The 25,878-nt window shown below is 40.0% G+C and overlaps 1 protein-coding gene across 1 annotated transcript; it reads right to left on the bottom strand.

The window, feature by feature from the left end:
• Positions 1–2,919: 2,919 nt before the first annotated feature.
• On the bottom strand, positions 2,920–24,531 carry LOC124290144 (alpha-protein kinase vwkA-like). The gene is made up of 2 exons (XM_046726834.1): positions 24,400–24,531; positions 2,920–7,837 (listed from the first exon to the last, which is right to left on the bottom strand). The coding sequence occupies exon 2, from the start codon at positions 7,823–7,825 to the stop codon at positions 6,854–6,856; it is 972 nt and encodes a 323-aa protein (XP_046582790.1). The 5' UTR covers positions 7,826–7,837; positions 24,400–24,531; the 3' UTR covers positions 2,920–6,853.
• Positions 24,532–25,878: the final 1,347 nt, after the last annotated feature.

Genomic DNA, 25,878 nt, shown 5'->3' with positions numbered 1-25,878 from the left:
ACTGTTTTCACGAGTTGCTTCCAATCAATGTACAAATATATATCCTTTTCGTTGTATAAACACTCTGTACATACCAGTCTCTATACCAATCCGTTGCATAAACATACCACTTAATTCCCTTGATCTCTGTACATGCATGTATATCATATATGTATATACTGAAAAGCAAAAGAAACGTCGTACTATTGGGAATAACATTTAAGTATCAGTGGAGGATTTGAACCTATTTTTAAAAAAATAAACACCAGAAGTCAAATTTTCGGAAAACATTAATCGTGGTTGTATAGCCTGTTTTGCCCAATAAAGTATTGTTTGAGTTTGAGGTTAGAAATGTTTTTGTTTGTGGAAAGGGAAGAGTTCACACAAACACAACATTGAAATCGAGATGCACGTGCATCATGCATGCATTCAGGCATAAATTGCCGGCTTCAATGGCAATCGTTCACTTGGTTTTCTGAAGCTTTTCAGAGGGGACTTTATCTTCTGACGAATTTGTGAAATTAAAAATGTCAATTGTGTATTTTATGTTGTTAGTGTAGCCCAGTCGTGTAAGCCAACGGAATACATTGTGTAGATTTGCAAGACTTCGGTGAACCAGGATCTTATGATGAGTTTGAACCCGGGTTTTGGGTAATTGTTTTCGAGTTTGTCAGGAGCTGTGCATATGGGGTGCATGTGATGTTCACAAAGTGCTTTTCACACACATGTTTTTGTTTGTTTCTAGTTAAACGCCGCACTTGGCAGATATGTGACTGCGGTTTCACACACATGAAACTGCCATGCAATGACTTAATTATGTTCACAGCAACGCCAGATCGATCAGCTGATATGCTTGGTCTCCCAAAGTGACAAGTCTAATTATCCCGTTGCTCATGACATCAACCATTGGTTTGTCCGATACAGATTCGATTACCGACCACTACCATATACGGAGAATATGAAATACGCAGTGAGGTGCTTAGTGCTTCCCTTGACAAGAAATCTTTAAACCTGGTGTTACATCGTAACTGCACCTACTGACTGAAGGTCGGGGTTAGAATTTGTCTTCAGCAACCCATGCTTATCGTATGACACGACTAACGGCGTCGCATGGTCGGACTCCCTGACTTAGTTGCTGTATGTCATCGTATCCCAATTACGTAGAACGATGTTCATGCTGTTGATCACTAGATTGTCAGGTCCAGACCGGATTCTTTCAGAACGCTCTCATGAAGCTGTAAAATTGATGACATTTTAACAACAAACAAATATAATGGCAAGGAAAGCTTATGCACGATACCTGTTGATAGTTGGGTGTGTGTCATAGTATCTCACTGTTTCGTCAAGGCCTGATTGGGTCAATTACAGGGGTCGCCCAATAGCTGAAATCCTGCTGAGTAAGGCAGCAGGCTATTAAGAAGGTTAAACCCAACTCACACCGTAGGAGCGGTGAACGGCAGGAAATATTTCATTGGCAGGAAGTGAACGATTTATCACGCGAGAGGTGAGTAGATTGTATATTTTAGATGTAGGAAAATTGTCAATATCTAAATTTGTATAGGCCACTTTGTCCCCAAAATACATGCTGTAAAATAAAAAACACGTGCGTAATTCCACCAAATATCTTTCCATTCCGTCATTATACAAGCCCATGAGCCTGTAAAACAATGCCTAGCTTCGGCTACGTTTCCGTGAAGATGCATAAACATATCAAAGTTTAAGGTATCATTGCTGTATAAACGAAAAACAAAATACACCAACATTTAGAGTAATTATCGAACTATCTTTGTGCCAAATTTGAATGCTTAGTGTTGTACCGTTTTCGAGCTTTCATCCTCGGAAGACCGACACCATCAAACAGTTGGTGAATGATTTAAGATCACAGACATGAAATCGTTCACATGGATCGTTCACTAAGAGTTTAATATTTCTATGAAATATTTCCTACCTTTCACCGCTCCTACGGTGTGCAACCATTCCAGTGAAGATTTGTTTAAGAATTGTTACCCTGTGTCCTGATTGGTATCGATTTGGTCAAGGCAAGGCGTGGCTCGTGATGACCCACATGCTCTTGTTTTAGCCTTTGTTTGCCGTGTCCAGTCGAGGTTATCTCAACACCCACAGCCATGCTGCTAAAGGTTGTGGACTGTTATTTCAAACGTTGGCTCATCCACATACAGATTCATAGACATGGTTCATATATTCTCGGAAACAACTAGAAAGTGTTTTTATTCGTAAAAACAGATGTCTCACCCTTCCCCCAATTCAACGTTGACACTTCAAACAATTCATTTGATTCCTTCAATTTCAAAATCTCTAAGTATGAAAATACATAGTATTGACAGCCCAAACCCTACCCTTCAAAAAGACCAAGTCCAAATTGTTGCCATGAAAACAGCACAAAATCAAATTGAAAGAAAAGTTCAAACCCCCAAAAGGCTCATCTACATGATATGGAGAGGCAGTATAGCAAATTTGGTGAAGATGGGTCAATTAGTTTAAGAAATTTGCTCCGGAAACGAACTTTACTCTTCAAAAAGACAGAGTCCAAATTGTTGCCATGAAAACAGAAAAGAATAAATTGAAAAACAACAACAAAACCCATCAAACCCCCCAAAGGCACATCTACACTATATAGAGAGGCAGTATACCAAATGTGGTGAAGATTGTTCAAGTAGTTTTAGAGTTCTGTTCCGGAAACAATGGGAACGCCGACGCCGACGGAAACTCAACCAAAAACAATATGGCCCCCGACCCTTCGTGAGGAGACATAATTTATGCAGACCACTAAGGATCAGCTGGTCCGGCTTCCTATCCCGGTCACGATTGCATCATTGCTCATTATAGCAATCACAGGTTTGTAAGGTTCAATAATTATTTCCAAACTGCAATCAGGAAAGTGTTATTAAACATGACCAAATACAACAATGAGAAGTGGAATAGAAGCCAGTGTTTATTTTACTGTTATATACAGTTTGAGCACCAGTAATCAGAAGCTGACATTGCATTGGTTGTCAAGGCAGTGAAAGCAAGTCCAACACAACACACGACACGTGACAGGTCACGTGACAACATGGAATGATATGAAGTACACAACACTTTGAATTCACATGAGCAAGTTAAAAACATCATTGACAAAAACACAGTTCAGGTTGAAAAAATCTAAATATAATATTTACTAAAAATAATGTTAAATGAAATTATAGTAAAATGACAATTGTGCCAGTATGCCCGTAACCTTCGGATGCATTAAAACAATGATATTATGTTGAAACAGATTTCTGAAGATTCTTCATGAATGAATTTAAGACTTCAAGGAACCAGTTCTGCTTCATGACATGACACGCAAATACTTCATTCGCCTTGCTACAGAACTACCATTCTGTCATGTGTCCGATGAAGGAATGGTTAGGCCAAAGCCATGGCCAGTTTTAATTCCTGTATCATTTGCTAAAGCTCCATCAACAATTACCTAAAAGACACCCATGGATACCAACAGATATCACTTAATTGATAGGAAATAGTGACATAGAATTTTTATCTATTTTAAACATACCAGAATGATCAAAACAGTGTCTCATTTTCATATCCTATTTTAACAGTTCACAGCGATAAAATCAGTCTCTCATTTTGATCTCTTATTTCCACCATCGCAGAATGATATAGCAGGCTCTCGTTTTGATCTCCCAGTTAAACATGCCGGAATGATCAAATCAGTTTCTCATTTCTTACTTGCGGCTCTGTGAAAGGTTCAAATGTAAACAAAGTAAAAAATATAAATGGATTTCTAGTAGCAATCTCTACAGAAACAGGAAGTGCAATTGCTGTCACAAAACTATATATATGATATGAATGACAAAATCAAGGATTATTTGGCACAATATGTAGAATCATTAAAATCGCACGAACTACACAAATACAATACACTCTACTGTCGTATCAATCCACGTACATGATAGTTTGCTAAACGTTACAGAAATAGAAGTTTTAAAAGGATTGCACAATGAAAATGGACAATCGAATGGGAGATAAATATGTATATTTTAGCTAACGAAGTCGTTCAAGGATTTATCTCCCTTTGATGCCGGGTTAACGATTTGCCAGCATTATTTGGTTTTGAATTTTGCATCATTTACTTTCAAGTAAATATATATGAACTGCTAAACTAGCGAAGTAAGACAATACAAATGACATAAAATCACAGATAAAATAGCACTATTTTGATTTTAAAAAATTATACCTTCTGCCATTTTGAAGCTAAAAATCAATTACTTTTAATTCAATAATTGCCTGTCACCTTATCACAAAATTAAAATACATAAAACTCTATATATGTTAATGCCATCTTTTCTGAATAACCGTAATTTGAATCACATTTCAATATTATGTTCCAGAGCAATTATTATACATCATAAAAATCACATAAGCGAACTATTGTTCTATTAATGGGAGAAGGTATACCACACTGTCTGCCATGCTCCTCATCAAATAGCTGACATCAAATCGATGTTACATAGAAACCCTATTAATCAAGACAATAAGTGTTCGGATTTTAAAATTTCTTGATTTTGCAGTGACTGGATTAAAGCAAGCTCCCTTTGAGTGTATGAAAATGGCCTTAACCTGAATTGCCCGTAATGAGGGGTTTCCAGAATAATGTGGTTTTATAGCAGGAAGATTTAATAAGGTCAATGACAAGACAAATCAAGTTCATTATCGACAATGTTTACACACAGAATTCATTCTCAGCAATTTACGTAACAGAAACAATTATAACGGTCGTATCAATAATCTTGGACTCATGACAATACTGATCTAACGATAACAAACAGTTATGACTGTGATTTACTGTAAAATAGGTCTGATTGAACAGGATTATTCGGTCAAGTACTAGTGTCTAGGTTATGATACTCTTGTCAAAGAGATTACGGAGAACGTGTTTATTAAAATTCATGTTTGCTCGGTTAAACGGGTTTCAGATTAACGAGGGTTTGCTGTTAGCAAGTCTTTGGATACCGCGATGGTAACGTATGTTAAACTTATTAATCGCATTCAAACGAAATATTAACAGATTATATGAAAATACGGGTACATACACATGTATATAACATCATACATCTCGTATTACAAGATAGAGATTTCTTCCAACTGCCTATACTCAAGGCCTGAGATCCATTCCTCGGTTAGAATAACTAATATGTTTAAGGATGAGACACGGTTTAAACTTCATAAATGACATATCGATAAGTCATGGACATAATTCACCAAATACATGTATGTTGGTAAATAAAGCAAAACATAATACAATAAAATAAACAAAGTCATTTTGGTCTTAATCTCCAGTAAGATCTTACGCTGCCAAATATACAAATTTGCGATTCACAGGAAACGGCACATTGGATAAATATTTCCACCCTGGAGTATTACGTCTGTTTCGGATAAATTGGTCAGCTTTAAATTACACGTCACATACTAGTTTTTTTCTTGACTACAATAGTTTCAGTGTTGTTTTGGTGAACAGTTTCGGATGTGTCCTTAACAAAATACCTCTGAGATCGTCACAGTGTAGTTCGCGAATAATAGCCTTTTGTGCCTTATCTCGAGAAACAGTTGGTTTTACTTCGCCGAGACGTTTGGGGACATTTACATAATGGTGGTTCACTTGAAAATTTAGTAGTCCATAAATAGAATAATGACACAGAGATGTGGACCTATTAAAACACATGGAACAAAATACATTTCTAATCAAACTTAATTCAAGTATGTAAAAGCATAATTATGTCCTTTGATGTCGAAAGTTTATGCGAATTTTGGGATTCATTGTCCCGTTTGTTTACTGAGTCATTACCATTTCCAAATTTTTCTGTCGCCTTCAAAATATTCCTTAAACAGTACTTCAGTTTACTCACGACATATCTGCTCAATTTGGGAGAAAAACCCCGAAGGAATACATAGTTCAGACGTTTACCACTGTGGCGTAGTCTGTGGGTATATGGTACAGTCAAACCTAAAAACCGGATTCGAACCCTCAGTCAGAGCAAATTGAAACACCATCTACAATCGGATCACCAGTGGCCCAAGAAATTTCTGAAATATTTCATTATGATAATGATTATGACAATCTGAGCCAATTTTAGATTTGAATCCATGATTGTTGAATATTAACACACCTCATGGAAGCGACTTGCATATTTCTATTAATCTGAGACAAATACATACATCATGAAACGCATGAATTATTAATAATTGTTTACAAACCAATATACGTTGCTGCGAATGAGACAAGAACGTTTCCCTCAAAAGAGGTGCTTATTGCGAAAATACAAACCTACTTTGTAAACGAGACAAAAAATGACCTCAAAAACATTCATAGTCCTGCTTGATAGAAAGGGCCCACCGATTCGTATAAGCAACAAACAACCTTTGAATAAACAATTGCAATGACTACTTCTAAAGAGAAGCATTGAACAGGGTTTGAAATGTTTATGAGAAATTTATACTGAGCACGCACAGACGAAGAGCGATGATTTTGGCATCTTGCATAGCTGCATTCTATATAAAATATATAAACTATGCTTCGGTAATAGCTGCGCTTTGTTTATGCATATACTTATAGGAATCTTGAGATATACATGATATGTCATACATTGATATGATCGCAAGTAGTGGTTGAACGCAAGCGCTGGTCATAGTTCGTGTTCTGGCATCGTCCATATACCTCACGTCTTTCCGGAACTGTCCAATATTTTTCGAAGGTGATGTAAAAATGTTCGTGGTGCGATATAGAGTCATATTTTGTTTTCGGGTATTGTCGTTGCAGCTTGTGTCTTCTCCGGAAATGTTCGTGAGGCGATGACATGTATCAGATGAATCTTCAGGCTGAAATTGGATGGTGGTACTTTGGTTGATAGGGTGTGGCGTTTTGGTTGAAAGCACATGCGAGGCGAAGATCAGGATACATTTGGTAGGGCGGCGGGGAAGGGAAGTTGAAATACTGCCCGAATGTGTATGGAGAAAATTGGTCATATCTTGGCGTCTGGGACGCTTCAAACTCGCCGCCATTGACAAGATCAGGGTCGAATGGGGCGGAAGGCTCGGCACGATCTGAGAAGTGTCGTGGCGTGATGAATGCCCTGCACATGTCGTTGCAGACATGATTTCCAAACACCATCTTGATTCCCTTTTCTCCCAGATCCCATCCACCATATTCTTTGGTAACCGAATGGATGGTCGGAGTCTTCAGATACGTCTTCCCCCCTTCGGAGCTCCCTTCCAATCCGCAGACGACAAGTTTCCCGCCAGAATGGTGGTACGTGAAGTGAACAAATGCTTCGAGAATTTTGGTAGCAGTTGTCGGGTTGGCTTTTCCGGAATGGCTAACGAAGTTTTGAAAGTTCTTGCCAATTTTCTCCTCGATTAAAACCCATTCCTGCTTACAGAGCTTCCTGCCGCTGGACAAGGCGTTCTTCATAAGACATACATCATCCATGCAGGCTTTCAGGAGACTAGTAAAGTGAATTGGGGATTCAGGTGAGATCACGCCTGTAAATGGCACGGCAAACGATTGCGCTGTTTTGGATTTCTTGATTTCTGTATTGCACATTGTTTCCGTCCCGGCTTCGTCCCGAAAGATTTTTATGACGGTGTGGTCCCCACTCCGAGGTCCTTTGCCGTTCAGAAGGCCAACGTATGCCTTCAGACGTTGACCTTTGGCGAATGACGTCAGGTCGAAGCTGGACCAATAACAGCAGCCGTTCTCATCCGGGCTAGATGACAGCGTGGTATTGGCAAACATGGCGTATCCTTGTGGACAGCTCACGTCAGTCAGGCGAGAAGTGCAACTCATTAAAGTCCTCAACTGCAACGAAAGAAACAAAAATTAATAAAAGGAAGAAATGAGATAAGAACAATGATTAGAACAAATAAAATTCATCTCTACAAAGTAAGGCAAAGCAGTACGTTCTCATTTAGTCTGTCATACAGACCCTGAAGCAAATAAATCCAAGTCTAGAAAATGTGGCAAGTCTACATTTCCACAGCTTCAGGGTCTCTGAAAATGAAGAAAGTCACCGGGCTCCTTTTTATTGTATTTATAATTATAATTTATAAACTTTTATTTACTGTAAAATATGTTCATTTCAGAGACTAGCTGTTAGACTAGTTCTCTTTAGGAAACGAAGTTTATCCATGAAGTGTGGTTCATTTATAATTTGACCGAGTTTCAGAAAAAAATATTTTCTTTTTAATTCTGATTCAGATAGGTTATAATTTTTTTGCTCTTCTGAAAAACGGAAATATTGTGTATCATTGTGATCTTCTGACACAGCCGTATGAGTTAGTGTAATAAATACAAAATATTATAATCAATATATATATTTTTAGTTACATCTCATAAGATGGGACAATAAGAATGGAAGACCAACCATTCATATATCCCACAGTCAAACAAATAAACTGTTTATTTGATCGAAAATTAGAAGTCGGTAAACAAGGAAGTCTGGATGTCTGTAGAAAACTAACGACGATGTTGTCAGCTACAAGGAGTCGTATCTCACAAAGAAACTTCTTTTGAAATCATTTTAACAGCAGGAAGTTTGACAACGTTACGAGGAAATACATCAAACTGCATTAGAATCTACCTCCACGTCGGTCTGTCTAGGCGGAGGGAAAATAAGGATGTTACTGAGACTAGTGACCATCTCAAACCAAGACACAGATATCTGTATAAACATGACCACCTATCAAAGGACTTGGACAAACTTTCTCTTTCCTTGTATGAAAACCAGACACTGATTGGGGTCAGGGTCAGGGTCGGAGCTGGTTGGGTACGTGAGTGAATGTTGTTTATCACGGCAGTGAGCGACATTACTGCTATATCGACGGCCAGTTTAAGTTGAATGGAGACAGGGAAGCTTAGTTACTGAATGTCTCAGCAACGAGCCACTCTGTCCGGACACGGCGACACTCTCTCTAACCCTCCTATTCTCGTTTACGTCGACGAATACGGTAAACATGGGATACCCGTGGTCTATCTGCATCCAGAATCCATTTGTTTGGGGCTTTTTAAAACAATTACGCTGAAGCTGATCCGTTAATCTCCAACACAAAGTGACCGCCTCCGTGGTGTAGTGGTTAGAGCGTCCGCCCGGAGAGCGGCAGGTCGCGGGTTCGATCCCCGACCGCGTCATACCAAAAGACGTTAAAATATGGTCCTTGTTGGTCCCTGCCTGGCGCTCGGCATTAATGGGTACAACAAGGACTGGTCGGCTCGGAGTCAGTATAATGTGTCTGAGTGGGGTATCCATGCTTCACTGCGGCATGGTATCTCAGTGGGCTAGCACTATAAAACCAGCTTAAGTCTGGGCTAGTACAAGCAGCCGCACATACACACGCATGCACGTCGTCATATGAGCGAAATATGCTCAAGCACGACGTTAAATCCAATTTCACCTCCAACACAAAGTAGGTCCTGTACAAATCGGGGAAAGAATCAAGTTCCGAGTTACCTCCCTTCCTTTATCGACGGGGATCTGTAGCGAGTTGTTAGTAATTATTTGTTTTGAAAACGTAAATAATTAATTTCAACAAGTTATAACCAGAATATTTTAAGTTATTTATCAATGTTTTCTATAAACAGTAATAAAGTCTTTTAAAAATGTTTTACGTGTTCATGGTCGACGGAATACTCCCTCCCCTCAACACACAAAACAAAAATGCTTGTCACACTTAGGAAAATGTCTGGTCTAACGAATTAGTTGTAATGTTAAGATCTCTCTGTGGATACAGTCCCTTGATCTGAACAAATATGCTCCAATACTTGTGAGGTAAGGTGGGGTGAAATGGGGTTTAACTGACTGACTGACTGAGTTTGGTTTTACGCCGCTTTTAGCAATATTCCAGCAACATCACGGCGGGGGACACCAGAAATGGGCTTCACACATTGTACCCACGTGGGGATTCGAACCCGGGTCTTCGGGGTGACGAGCCAACGCTTTAACCATCAGGCTACCCCACCGCCCCCTGGGGTTTAACGTCGCCCTTAAGATTATTTCGCTCATATGACAACGTGCATGATTGTGTATGTGTGGCTGCTTGTACTGGCCCACACTTAAGCTGGTTTTATAGTGCTAGCTCACTGAGATACCATGCCGCAGTTAAGCATTATACTGACTCCGAGCCGACCAGTCCTTGTTCTACCCATTAATGCCGAGCGCCAGGCAGGGATCAACACAGTACCATATTTTAGCGTCTTTTTTGTCTGACGCGGCCGGGGATCGAACCCGAGACCTTCCGCTCTCCTCCAATACTTGTGTACAGAACCAGATGGATGTTTAAATAAATTAAGCCCCACCTCAGTGAGTCGTATAAAAGCTGGAATATTTACGCACATGTGAATGCAGGGTGGATACCAGCAACGTAAATTGTTATTTTGCTTACAAGATTATTTCGACAGCAACTCACAGTGTAGAGTTACGGGCCTTTGGTATGCCAGAATCAGATGATCATGGTTTTGAGTGAGTGAGGCTTTTTAAAGCAATATTCCAGCAATATCACGACGGGAGACACCAGATATTGGTTTCACAAATTGTACCCATATGGGGAACGAACCCGGGTTTTCGGCGTGACGAGCGAATGCTTTAACCTCTAGGCTACCCCACCGCCCCGACATGGTTTTGAATTCGTTCTGGTTATGGTTGTTGGCTTGGTAACTCTATTCCCTGATCGTGAGCTTCACGAAAGTAGCAAACCTCTAAGAACCGCCATATACCTGGAATATTGAGTGCGGCGTAAAACTAAACTCACTCACTAAAACTCTAAATATAAGGGACTTATACGGCTTATTACGCGGCTCCGATCTTCCCACCTCAAACCGTCGCTAACTAAATATTGTTCAAAGAGGGGTTAAATCCAACTCACTCACTCGCGATAGCTAGTATTAGCTACATAATGGGACTCCCTATACTGCCGTGGAGTTACTTTTGAACATCTGCATGTATAAATCAGATGTGTCACACCAATAACAGCTGTCTCGAGCGGTTGCGCCCTTGTGTCAAAATCGCAATCCCTTTGTTAAATTCTCACGAGATTCAAGTAATCCAGGGTTTGATAAATATTATTTCAATCATTCGCGTTCGGGAAATACCCAAGTTTACGTATTTAAAAGAATGCAGTCGACCTCAAGGTGAACATTTTAGCCTGCGAGGGAAGACAAATTGTCGAACATTCCAAACTGTCAAGTGAAGTCGATACCCTAGGATACTGTACCCTGTTTTCCTCAATCTACCCGACTCTTCCCGGGGATCCGGGTAGGAGGCTGGTCGAGGTTAATCTGCAGGTGCATATCGACGCTGGTGGGGTGTGTCAGGTTAGGGCATGTCAAGGGTTGGCTGGAGGATTCGTCTAAAAGGAGACTGGCTGAATCGTTATCAATGAAATACAGCTCGACAAAATGACAAATAATACTGACGTTGCGTGGTGCAATCGTGGGGTTGCTGAGTGGGGAGATGAGCGCGGGAGGCCTCGTGGGGTACCGTTTTGAGGGGTGGGAGTGGGGGTGGTGTGTAAACACAGACGTCTGACCTGTTGGTGCTCTGCGTTGCAGATTACGCAAGCCTCTGTGACTCGATCCGCGTGTGGCGGCAAACTTTGAAATGATATAGGGTAAAATAACACGTGTTTAGTGATGACGAGCTCTAAGTTAGGTTGGAGTTCAACAGACATGGTAGACTAACGCTTAGTCTCTGAATATATATAGTTTCGATAGAAACAAACAATTCCTTTAATACTTAAAAGGAGACCCGGTGAGACGGGAGAACCTCAGGCTTCATTTAAGGTTCATTTAGGGTTTTAGGATTGATCTTATGTAACCCATGCTTGTCGTAAGAGGCGACTAACGGGATCGGGTGGTCTGGCTCGCTGACTTGGTTGACACATGTCATCGTATCCGAATTGCGTAGATTGATGCTCATGCTTTTGATCACTGGATTGTCTGGTCCAGCCTCCATTATCTAGACCACCGCCAAATAGCTGGAATATTTATGAATGCGGCGTAAAACTAAACTCACTCACTTAAGCATTGTAGAAAAATTAAGGTTCTCGGCAGAAGGGAAAATGATGCGGTTCAGGGACAGTGAGACAGACAACGGTCATGTCCCCTTCCGTAGAGACCTATCTGTAATACAAAAGCCGTACATGAAGCAAGTGTAGATATTCCGTTATCTCCCTTTCACTTAATCTCCTTTAAAATCGAGTACAAGCAGCCACACATACACGTTGTCATATGAGCGAAATATTGTTAAGTACGACGTTAAACCCCATTTCACCTCACCTCACCTCACCTCACCTTTTAAATCAAAATGAAGTTATTTTTTAAAACGTCAGTCTACAATAACAGCAGACCGCGGCCAGATAACTGAAACATTGTTGAACTTCGAGTTCGATAACAACAAAGAAACAAAATAACAAAAAATGATTTAAAAAAAAATAATGATTAGATTCAAACAGAAGAAAAGTAAACGGGGCGGTGGGGTAGCCTAATGGTTAAATCTTCCTCTTGTCACGCTGATGACCCGGGTTCGATTTCCCACAGGGGTACAATGTGTGAAGCCCATTTCTGGTGTTCCCCGGGGTGATATTGCTGGAATAGTGCTGAAAGCGGCGTCAAACTTGACTCACTCACTCACTCTGTTAAACATTCAGACCAGGTAGGGAATCGAACCCAGGACTGGTGTGCCGCCGCGAACGCTTTAGCTACAAGGCTACCAAACAAAGTTAGTAAAACAACGCATCGGTACATGTATCTCGCCGATTCTTTGTTTGTTTAACATTACAAGAGTCTCTTCTTTCACTGTTTCTATGTCGAAAAACATTATTACTCCAAGCCTTTGGTAGTTGTACAATATACCGTAATCATCAAACTCGTTCGTGACAACTCTTGCCATTCCGGGACAGGTAGACTAATAACTAGTCTCTGAAGTGAACATATTTACAGAAAAAAAAGCTCATTTTCTAGACTTGCGTGGGCTTTCTTTGATATATTTGCTTGAGGGTCTTTTTGACAGACTACGGGGCAGGCCAATGACAGATTTACGGAAAGAGACGAGCGGTGACGAATGCTTTGTCTGATGAAATGTCCAAGCAAGCATTCAGGAAGGAGAGGACGATGCTCGAGTTACACGCGGGCCTAAATGAAACGGAAATAAGTCTTTGTACACGCGCGACCTTGACACCACGAGATTTACTGCAAGGGAAGCTGTGCACAATGACCAAATCTGGTAAACAGCGATAACGCTGTGTGGAGACGAATAATGCCTCGCATTGCGTGCTATGTCGTAACCCTGGGGGTACTGCTTTGATAACAAGATAGTCGGTGATTTTGGGGTGTTTGAGTTACGACTGTGCCCCTTGAAGGAGCTAGCTAGGGGATTTACAGTCGTCCCTTATGATGGTAGGGTGCTGTGGCCTGCCGCCATTCATTAAAAACACGGCTCTCGGTAATTCTCGGGGCTGAAGTCGGTGACTTGATTTAAGTTGCAAAATCTGAACTGGGATTTTGTTCGTCTTTTATTCAGGGGCGCACAAAGGGAACCGTTACAGTAATTTAGATAGATGACGGTGATGGTTTAGACAAATCCAAATAAATTGGGATTATCATTATAGAAATGACTAAAATACAGGATTGTCGAAAAGTCGATAAATTGTCGATAAATTGTATGGTAGAGAATCTTAAGCTTCGGTTGAGTCGAAGTAATTTTTTCACCTCATGCCATTGCAGTATATTAAAATTAATGATCATTTGATTTAGAAAATACGATTGGAAGGACGTCGTCACGAATGTCTCCCATGTTGACGTTTTATCTAGTAACAAATAAACGAAACTCATGCTTTCTACAATAATTGTGTAAATTATTTTTTAAGAATATATAAAACGTAGATCACTTGGTAATTGTCTATAAACTAATTTATGATGCAGATCAATTTACTGTGCTTCGGATACTTCGTTATGATTGTAAAGTAGATAAGAATTATGGAAATTAAAAAAACCCCATGAGTGTCGCGTTTCTTTTGGAACTGAGTATATTAGTATTTTCATACAAATTTTAGAAGAATAACGATCAGGTGGCTTGCCTTTTTTTCTTTTGAGTGTGCAGGGGTAAAGGTGTGTTGTTTTTTTTATCACATCGGGGTGTACATTTCTACAGACGCGGTGAAAATTTAAATGAGAAAACGATTTTATTATTTTACATTGGAGTAAACATTCAGGGCGGGAGGGACATGGGAAACAGAAAATAATACGTACAGTCTGAACGATATGTTGCGGTCATACCGGTATTGTGCACTCACAACAGAAGTGAGTGAGTGAGTATTGTTTTATTGAACAACTAATTTAAGACCAATTTAGCAAATTGTCAGCCATATTAGAAAAGTGGACACCGTTTATGGGTTTTATGGTACTAGTGTGTCGAATCGAACCCGGTACTTGGAAGGTGAACCAACGCTGTAACCTCTAGGCCACCAAACAGCCTATGCCAACGTAGTGTATTAGGCACATATGTTTTAGGGGTGACGGGGTAGTGTAGTGGTGAAAACAATGGCGCGTCCCGCCGAAGACCCGGGTTCGATTCCTGATGGGTACAATTTGTGAAACTTATTTCTAGTGATTACAGAAATAATGCTAAAATCACCTTAAAGCCTAGCCTTGCTCCAAGGCTGTACTGAATGCTGAGCCAATGGATGTTTAGGAATTCTATCCTTCGAAGAGGCAAGTTTAGGTTAGCGAAGGACCCCAGTCTGTTATATATTATTTTTTTAGAAATTATCATTTAAACTATTATTTTTTACCTAATAGATAAAGCCCAGCCTTTACAACTCATATAAATTATGTGTATCATAATCGAATGAAAGCTACGTTTCCTGTCATAATCCTTATGTATTTGGCTTAAACCGTTAAGGTATTATAAGAAATGTTTCATTACCCGTACCTGTACCTTGAACTAAGGACCGGCGGCTGACATTTTCACATAAATCGCTACGATCCCGATCCAACTTCTCCCACATAAATTTCAAATATGCACTTAATGTCATTGTATGCAGTTTATTAACCCATATGCCCGCCTCCCAACGGCGAAGCGTAGGTTACACATTTACACATTCTGTGTCAAGGTTCTCGCGACCATCCCCAAAATACAATGCCTGAAATAGGACACCATTTCCTTTTCAATTTCTAAATGAGGTCAGGATTTCCTTTTCAAACTGGGGTCAGATACCTTTGTTAACCAGGGTAGTTACAAGGGTGAGTGAGTGAACAGTTCTATTCAAAATTTCTAAGTGATATCACATCAGCCTTTATGGTATTTCTGTGTAACTGGTTTGATTACGGATTTCGTTATCAAAACCTTTGGCAGGTCATCGAATATTTTTTCAGTTTTTGTTTTTGACGGTAGGATGTACAAGAAATATTTTTCAGATTTTCAGTTTATGAAAAGTCAAAGGAATGCTGAAAGCATTTAAATTAACACAAACAGTGAGTGAGTGAGTTTAGTTTTACGAAGCACTCAGCAATATTCCAGCTTTAAGGCGGCGGTCTGTAAATAATCGAGGCTGAACCAGACAATCAAGTGATTAACAGCATGAGCATCGATCTGCGCAAGTGGGAACCGATGACATGTGTCAACCAAGTCAGCGAGCCTGACCACCCGATCCCGTTAGTCGCCTCTGACGACAAGCATGGGATACTGAAGATCAATATTCTAACCCGGATCTTCACGGTTTTAACACAAAACAACACATAGCTGACAATGCCACTAACGTTATGAGTAATATTTGCGTTAGCAATTACGGGTCATTGAGCATATGCCCCTAGTCTCCGTCAGACAGGGGCGGTGGGGTAGCCTTTGAGGTTTAAGCGTTCGCTCGTCATGCCGAAGACCCGGATTCGAAACCCATTTCTGGTATCCCCCGCAGTGATATTGCTGGGATATTTCTAAAAACGGCGTAAAACTAAACTCACTCATTCAGTCAAATATGGGGACAATTTGTGATTTCCAATCTTATTCATAAGCGTGGATTGGGGATTTCAGGTTTGGGGATTAAAAAGACGAAAACTTGATTTTGGTCATATTCCTGAATTTTTAGAATCGAAACTTCCTTGTTCTATTTGATTAAATTTTGGCGTCATCTGATACATGTTTAACAAATGAATTTATTATTGCAAGGGACCGGGTCTGGAGGCTGATATCAGAACGTTGACTGTACCCGTGGGTTATAGGCGTAGTAGACACTTCCTCAGTCGGTGTCCACTCTAACCCGGTCCATGGAAAGTAAACCAAGACTTTAACCTCCAGGCCACCTAACAGCTCATGCCAACCTGGTATGATAGTCACATATGTTTTAAGGTTGGCAGGGTGGTGTAATGTAGTGGTTAAAGCACCCGCTCGTCACGCCGAAGACCCAGGTTCGATTCCCCACATGGGCACAATGTGTGAAGCCCATTTCTCGTGTTCCCGCCGTGATATTGCTGGAAAATTGCTAAAGGCGGCGTAAAACTAAACTCACTCACCCACTCTTCCTCAGTCACAATGAGGGAAATATTTAAGATCCTGTAAGACTATTGTTACACACAGGTCGTCCATAGTTGAATGTGCATAGCGTTTAAGAAAAAATGTGAATATTTCACAAGTTTAGAACTTAAGATATGTACAAACACGAAAATCAAATTGAAATCAAGGAATAAAATGCAGGAATATTTCGCATCATGCAACAGCTTAAGATTTGAAAAGTCACATCCGTAGCAACTTTCATCATATCTATTTCCAGTGATCCAGATAAGAAACCTTTAGTAGCGTCTTGTTTATCTTCACTAACTTCCCCCTATGCAATCTGTGTGTCATACCCCTATTTTATACTCAAAATACTTGACAAAGAAATCGAACAGCTGCTCCCAGCGAGGCCCGACGCCGAACAGGCTGTGTTTGCCATACTGGTTTTACCCACGAGCCGCTGTCGAAGACGAAACAAAGCTTTTAGGGCGACGCGGTCGCCTTGGGAGACGGAAGGGCTAATGTGCTCGTATGGCAACAGATTGATAAAGTTCACGCTTGATAAAAACACGTGCCGAATATACAACTAGAGGGACTATTAAAATTGCGTTGTGCGAGAGGATTATCTGCTTAATGATAATATATGGTTTAGTGACTGGTGTTCGGCAAGGTAGAGTCATATTGCCGTGTTGATTACTGCTGTGGACATAAGATTCACTCAGGGTGAAGTAACAAGGGCTTTTGGTGATTTATGAACGCATAAAATAAGTAAGCGGAGAGACCAATGCTTTCTTTGTCTAACATGATTATTGAAAACGTATTTCCACGTAAACAGCTCCATTCCAGAAATCATTGTCATTTGTATAAACCCACACCGGTGGAGGGGCGGAAGGGTAGCCTTGTGGTTAAAGCGTTCGCCCGCCACGCTGATTCCATACATGGGTACAATATGTGAATCCCATTTCTGGTGTCCCACGCCGTGATATTGCTGGAATATTGCTAAAAGCGGCGTAAAACTAAACTCACTCATATCGGCATGTATCATATATACACATTTTTTCCCTGTACGTGTATGTTGTTTCCCTTTATGAGTCTGTCCATGGTGAACCGGTTAGAATTGGTTGTCAGCCCATGATTGTGGTAAGAAGTGGTTGGCGGGGTCGGCTGTCTTGGCTGATACAGATTATCCTAACTGCGTAGATCGATTCCCATGATGTCTGGCATTGGTCTGTCTGGTCCAGACTCGAATGTTGACAGACCGCCGTGTGTCATACACTTTACATAGTGCCGCGATAAACAATACACAAACGTTAGTCCAGGCTATTTATACCAGTAAATTAGATTCAAGTAACAAAAAAACCCACTTTGATATCAGCTTTCAGTTCATATTTTACGATGAGTGAGTAAGTTTAGTTTTACGCCGTACCCAATATCCCATCTGTATGGCGGTGGTCTGTAAATAATCGCGTCTGGACCAGACAATCCAGTGATCAACAGCATGAGCATCGATATACGCAATTGGGATACGATGACATGAGTGAATGATGAACAGTCAAACCCCGTTATCTCGAGCCTCGCGGCACCGTACCCGTGAAGGTCCGGGTTAGAATATTGATCTTCAGTAATGCTTGTCGTAAGAGGCGTCTAACGGGATCGGGTGTCAGGCTCGCTGACTTGGTTGACACATGTCATCGGTTCCCAAATGCGCAGATCGATGCTCATGTTGTTGATCACTGGATTGTCTGGTCCAGCGTCGATTATTTACAGACCGCCGCAATATAGCTGGAATATTGCTGAGTGCTTCGTAAAACTAAACTTACTCACTCACTCGCGGCACCGTGTTTAAACGTAAAATACCCGACCATTCGAGATAAGGAGGGAAGAGCATCCACACGGACGAAATGACAATATCATATGATGTATAATTGTATGTGGATTTGAAGTTAATGGTTGTTCTTATGATACAGAGACAAAGAATCCCACGTGGTATTAAATAGGCAAATACTGGCACCAGAAGGTGGATCACACCCTTTGAAATATCTTTCCTTTCACGGGGAATACAGCACTAGTGTAGTGTGGAATACAGCACTAGTGTAGTGTGGAATACAGCACTAGTGTAGTGTGGAATATCAGGTTGCAAAGCCTTTAATGAGATTGGAATGCTAGGAATAGCAATCGGTTGCTAGGCTGTCACGAACAAAGAGGATCAATGGAAGAAGAATGGATGGGTGTGTAACACGAGGCCGGATATGATTCAGAAACTCACACAAAGAGACAATTTAGTGACCTTTGAGCTTCTGTGACACTGCTTCGAATAGTTACCGTTATCATGAACCTCATTATTTCACGATAGCGTTGCTTGATGCACAATGCGTCAGTTCTATTTTTAGCCCTTAACTCAAATAACACATGTGAACAAGTGAACCTCTCTTTTCTGTACAATCGGAACGTGTAAAACTTAAAGATACCTTCTGATATTTGTCAGCACTTTAACCACATCGCATAATATATCTGGGAAGAAGAACATATAAACTCAAACATACCAATTTCAGCTCGTTAATAGCCATAGTTCGCAATACATATTTCGACCAATATATACAGCAAGTGGTGGGGAAAAACAGTTCGAAATATCCGTTAGTTCGGTATAAGCGTGTTCGTATAAAATGTGCTTTACTGTGCTATTCTCTGCAACCATGACGGAAGCAGTATCTCTTTCATTGTATATTCCGTTTGAATCAAAATCTCCCCAATGAATTGCCCTCTGTCGCTACACCAAGTCTTGAAATATCGAATGAATGATGGTTTGTTAAATATCTTTAATATTTTGTTAACAAAAACTATAACAAAATTCTGCAGAGTTGGTGTGTGTTTCCTGTTTACTTTGGCGTTGGTTTGAGTCATTTACGATTATATGTTTTTGAGTGGATTATTTATCGAAAACTCAAAATTTTAAATTACCTCGAGAATATTTACTTTTGCTTGACAAACATTGTGTACGTGTTGTAAAAACACCAGGTGTTTACTTTGTTTTGTACGTCAGTTTGTATTGCCATCAACATATCGATCACAGTCTAGTTAAACATTCCTAGAATATTTCTAGTATATACATGTGAAGAAAAACTTTTCATATTTCCAAAGAAATCCTAGCCGATGAATACAGCCATACAAAAGCCTGGGTTTTCGAAGCTTAACTACGTCTTAGGATGACGTCACGCATGACGTCATCCGAATGGGGTCAGCAGCGAAGGTCATACATTACACAATAATCATTCAGGCCCGTTATACTCCTAAACACTATCTTGCTTTATTTCACCTAGGCTTCTTATAAAGTTTCTCATTCATTTCGCTGTTTAAATTACTGCGTGTTTATGCGTGTACAGACCGTTTATATTTCCCTATGTATTGTTCAGTATGTGACGTGTCTTGGCGAATGTGTGTTATTATAGATGGGAAGCCGTATGGGAATTTTGTATGAGATGGAATACTTTTCCGTCTTCAAAGCAAACATGTTACCTGTTAGCTGACGAATTTCTGTGTAATGTTTCCTGCAAAAGCCTCTTTGGTAACATAAGTTATATTTTTGACCAAATTGTCTCTTTATTTCAATTAAGTTTTTTTGTTGCGAAATTACGAGTATTTGTAAATCGCTATTTCGATTATAGTTTTGTCCTTTAAAAATATTTTTTAATGTTTCGAGTTTATTTCAAAATTCGATATTCATAGTTTTTCTCGATATTTTAATTTTTAGATTGTTTTGTTTCTTGAATTATTTCTCGTGATGCATTTATACTACATATTTCAGGCCTTTAAAAATGCAATATCTAAGTTACGACCTTTTCTTCTTAGTTACGATTATTTTCTCTTTATTTTAAATTCATTTTTCGTTGCTCCGATAATCTTTTCAGATATTTTCGCCAAGTTTCGATTTTCTTGCCGTTCCTTGGATTATGTTATTGATATTTCGAATTTCGATTGTTCTGAAGTGTATTTTTAAATTTCGAATGTGGTCGATAGCGTATAGTCGTCCTAAGCTGGAATATTGCTGAGTGCGGCACTAAACTACATTCAATCAATCAAGCGTTTTTAAAAGTGACAATGATAAGACGAATATTTTATCAAATACAGTTAAAATAATAAAATTGTCAAAATGACATCTATTTCTCTGGCCACAAATAAGGACTATGTATAAATAGCTTATCTACTTGAATAGGAGGCAGCAATATAACTCCGATTATGAGCTGAAAAAGCTACCCTGCAATTTTAACTTTTTAAATTCTTTGATATATAGGCTGTTATTCTACCACCTGGTGTTTACGTTCACGCATACAATGCTTCTGGCATAGTTCACAGTCATTAAGGTACACAGGGAATAAATGTACATCCTCATTGGGGTGTACGCGGAATGTTATTCCTTGTATACGCCGACATGAAGAATTATAATCAGATAGACCATATCAGCTTACTTTGAGAAATAGAAAAAAAATAACTATAAAGCATCTTGTGAGGACTCTTTTGATGTGAGAAATCTTAGAACTTAGATGTTTCGAACGAAGTGGCAGGGAGTTGTCAGCATAGGTCATCATCATCTTTCCGTGACGTCAAAAATTATGACAACCACGACAGCATCGTTGATGGAGACGGTCTGGTGATACGTCTTTGATAGGAGCACTAAGACGATCAATATACAGTCGAGCACCATTGTCTCGATATTCATGGGACCAAGAAAAAATATCGAGTTATCCGTTAGCTTCTGGGACCATCAAATTATATCGAGATATCCGAAATATCGAGACATCCGTTTCGAGTTAAAAGAGCTTGAATAATGATAAATTATGAAGGATTTTGCCGGGACCGAGATGTTATATCGTGACAACCGAGATATCGAGTTATCAGAGTTCGACACAACGATGCTCGACTGTATGTGCTTCATGGCATAATAATATATATAACAGCAGTAATTATAGGCCTTGGAGAGACGTATATTGACGAGGGTATTAAATATCTTGTTAAAGTATTATACAGACTCTGCCATGTGGTTATCAGACAGCTATAGACCGATGTTTATGGCTCTGTGGACACGCTTACTCTTTTGAAAAGTTGAATTTCCAGTTTTATGGGATGGTTTCAGGTGATACGCTTTAACCGATGCCAGACGATGTATTTGAACTTTGAATGGGAAAGTACACTGAACTGACACAATGAATGAGTTTCTTTTATCGGTAATACAACATGGTGGGCGGCATCAAGGATTCGTTGGATCTACGCAATTCGGACACAGTCAAGTTAGCGAGCCTGACCACCCATTCCCGTTTGTTGCATTACAAGGTCAACTCTTTTCATTTACAGACCAGGGTATCAACTGTGATCTAACGCGATGGTTAGACGCTTGCCCACTGGGCTAACTCATCGGGCTTACTTTCAAATGGGCAGGGGCGGTGGGGTAGCTTAGTGGTTAAAGCGTTCGCTCGTCACGACGAAGGCCCGGGTTCGATTCCCCACATGAGTATAATGTGTGAAGCCCATTTCTGGTGTTCCCCTTGATGTTGTTGGAATATTGCTAAAAGCGGCGTAAAACCATACTCACTCACTCAAATGGACGAGACACTTGCACAGCTTAGGGCGCAAAGACACTCCGAACCGAGTACGATTATTAATCGGTAGGTCATGTATCGAGTCGACACGGTACGTATCAATCGCGATCCGTGTCACAATCTGATAATAAAGGAGGCAGCATGTTGTTTTACGCCAAAATTCAGCAATACTCCAGCTTTATCATGGTGGAAGGTAAACGATCGAGCCTCGACAGGCAAACCAGCCGTTGACAACACAAAGATCCGCCAGGGTAGGTGAAAGAAGAGAAGCCACTTCACTAATTTTAACCACCCAATCCTTATATAAGTGAGTAAGTTTTACGCGGCTTTTAGCAATGTTCTAACACGATCATGGTAGGCATCTAACATGTGGCTGATTCGGTGCATCCACAATCAGAAAGACTCGCCGCCATCGAACCATCCATACATCCGGGGTAACCGTTCGACGCGTAATGTCATTTTAAGAATTTTATTCTACGTTGATATAATCATTTTTCAGTCGCAAAAGTATTTTAGCAGCTGCTTGCGAAATTACCTTATGTTGTGTGACATTAGTAGGAATTAGCTCAGTTTCTGCCAGCATACTTATGCTATAAGTGCCTTTGATCGACGCACTGTTCCCTTTTGCATTACGGACAGAGGAAAGATGGTATCATATTTTCCTTTTAACCGTGTACTTAAATTTTGGGTGTTAGGATTAATTTGCATTTTGTGCGGTTTGGAGGCCAAATACATGTGAAAAATCAGTTGGCGAAACACCCCAGTAAACACATACATGCGCTGTCTTAAGAAACTTGTTTACCCATCTTAACACGTGGGCATATATGCTGCAACGTGTTTCTTGATGTTCGGCGTCACAATCAACGTAATAACTCTTATAAATGCATATACCCCTGCTGTGCTCACTTGCTTAGTATTCAACCAAAACACATTCACAACGTGAGTTTAACAAAACAGTTTGGTAATAGTTTTGGAGAGAGTAATGTGAGCGCAAGTAAATGACAATCCCAGTGTGAGCTGGAGTCTTAGAACACGCATTCATAAGGAATCTATTCATGAGACTGAATGAAATCACCCATGTATGAAATCTTACATGAAAAGTGGAGCGCACACTCAAAGAGCATTCATAAAACTGAGTTGGATAATGCAAGGATATACTCTCCGCCCTATGCTATTTCATGATTATCACTGCTTTCTCTACTGGATGGCTTTCAGGAAGATAAGGTCAAGGCAAAGCAGATATAAAAACCGGGATATAAATTAGATATTTCCAAAAACTACAAATGTAAGATGCAATTTGTTATTTATACGGGATCTTACGTATTTACACACAGATTATGTACATGTATCAAAACTGAAAATATATTACTAAAACATTTTAAGGCCTCATTATATATTTAAATTTGCTTTCCACTTTTGAAAAAAACCCAAAACTTTATGTCACACGATTTATATACCATCAGACTGGAATTTGTGAACAGCTGCTGTATCAATTTAGATTTCTCTGAAGAAACAGAAACTACCAAAAACCCAATAGGCGTAAATGACAGCAGTAAAATTGACTACGTTAGTCACCAGAGAATGGTCTGTAAATCTCATTTATACAAAACACGGACTTTCACTGTCCTTTTCATAGTCTCACAATGGCATTGTATTGAAAAACTAGCGAGCGAAACAACAACCCAACACCCCTCTGGGCTAACCCATTTACGTTTGCTTTGAGTCAACATTTTAGGTCAGCGGAACTAGCTATTATGTCAAGAAGGGTAACCGGCTTCCAACAAAGTAAATACCGGGTTATTCAAATTCGGAAAGTAGAACAAGCCGAAAAAAGATGCTAATCGACGTAGTTTTAATCAATTTTCGATCATATGATGTTCAATGATGACGTTCCCCCAAATAATAACTCATAAAATCACCAAATAACATGTCGTCTGTCCCCAATCGTCTGCTAAAGCCTTTCAAACGATCAAAACAAACAACCAAACCGCGCTTTGTCTTATCAGTGTACGCGGGAAAGAGAGAATGGGTATTTAAGATCATTTAACGTAATTATGCTAGTTTAAACACAACCTGGTAGATTTAAGAGAGTGTTGAAATGCCCTAAATTTTAAAACCAAACGCTCTGCTGCCTCTGGGCTGAAGTGGAGCAGCACACGCGAGGCGGCTGATTCGAAGCCAGCAGCCGTTACAAGGAAAAACACATCTGTTACTTGCTACTTCCAGACTACACTTTCTTTCTTCAATCCACATTAAGAACGTAGGTTTATCTGATAAATATAAGTACTTACCTCTCTCGGCGTTGAATTTGACTGAAATGAAGTACTTTCCTCAATTCTTCTCGGAGAGAGCTGAGACGAGTCGCGATCACATGGGGACAAAAATAGTACAGGGATTCCCTTCAGTGACGGGCTTTGTTATGAGCGCGTCAGTCACGTGATTCGGGGATACCGGTTCTCGCGTCGAGAGTCAACTCACGAAAGCACGCGTTGATTTGAACGTTAAAATAGGAACACGTATCTCCTGGGTTACAACTTGTCATGTTCAGAGATCGGATGATTGATATTTCAGTACAAAGGGGTTAATATCCCACATCATTTCCTCAAACTCGTGTTTGTATTATAAATATATTTACTTGCTTTCCTGCGCGCTGGGAGAATACACGTGTCGACCGATTTAGACATTGATACATATTTATGCATGACGAGTATCAATCGACTGCTTACGTGGATCACATTTTTCAGGAACCGGAAGGTATTGACCATAGCTCCTGGTAATTGGTGATCGTGACACATTCGTACATATTCCCCAGGATTAGCAGGCACCAACGGAAACATTTTCAGTTCACGCCGACTTTGACATATGCAGTATACTAAATTTATAAGTGACGGAGTATGAATTGTCAATCTGTGAATTTTCCTTCTTACAAGGAATGAGTGGGAGTGTACCATGAAAGGGGGAAGGGATGGGTAGAGGTATGGGGAAGGAGGGAGAGGGGTGAGAGAGCGGGAACACAGTGAGTACTGTCGTCTGTCTAGCAGTCCCTGAACCGCATTATTAACACACACACACACACACACACACACACACACACACACACACACACACACACACACACACACACACACACACACACACACACACACACACACACACACCGCCCTTTCCGCAATGTTGAAGCCCTAAATGAAGCAAGTCTAGACTTCCTCAGGTTCTGATTCTCGCATCTCACTGGGTCTTATTTTCAGTTCAAAAGGAATTATTTGTTTTATCAAAATTATATATATTCAGAGAAGAATCGTTAGTCTAATTGTGCTGGTGGGAAATCATCAATGATATGTACATTTTGTTCGATGTATTAAAGCCCAAATTATATGTATGATCTCAAAATGTAGAATATAAATACACCAAACCACGTGGATAAAATATGAAGGAATCAATAGTGACAGAAGGCATATACTACTTAAGAGAAGTTAAGGAACTCTTGGTCCTTTCATCTTAATGTAGTTGTCTGTCGTGGCTTATTAACTGTAGTATGAAAGAACCAGTGATCTTTAACATTTCTTTGAGTAATATATATAACTAACAGTAAACGTATACTGTAAACTAGGGCCCATAAGGGTTATGCCTGTAGATTGGACCTGTAAGCTGAATATCTTTAAAGTGCATCTGGTTTTCTGATGAAACATGTACAATACAATATATACTCTCCCAAAAAAGAAACGCATCATGAAAATAGCAATTTCATGTAGCAATGAATTAAAACGTGA

Source organism: Haliotis rubra, unplaced genomic scaffold, assembly GCF_003918875.1.
Source record: "Haliotis rubra isolate DU_JTF1 unplaced genomic scaffold, ASM391887v1 Scf459, whole genome shotgun sequence".
Taxonomy (NCBI): domain Eukaryota; kingdom Metazoa; phylum Mollusca; class Gastropoda; order Lepetellida; family Haliotidae; genus Haliotis; species Haliotis rubra.
The sequence above is the reverse complement of the archived record's forward strand: the minus strand, read 5'-3'. Positions and strand labels throughout refer to the sequence as shown.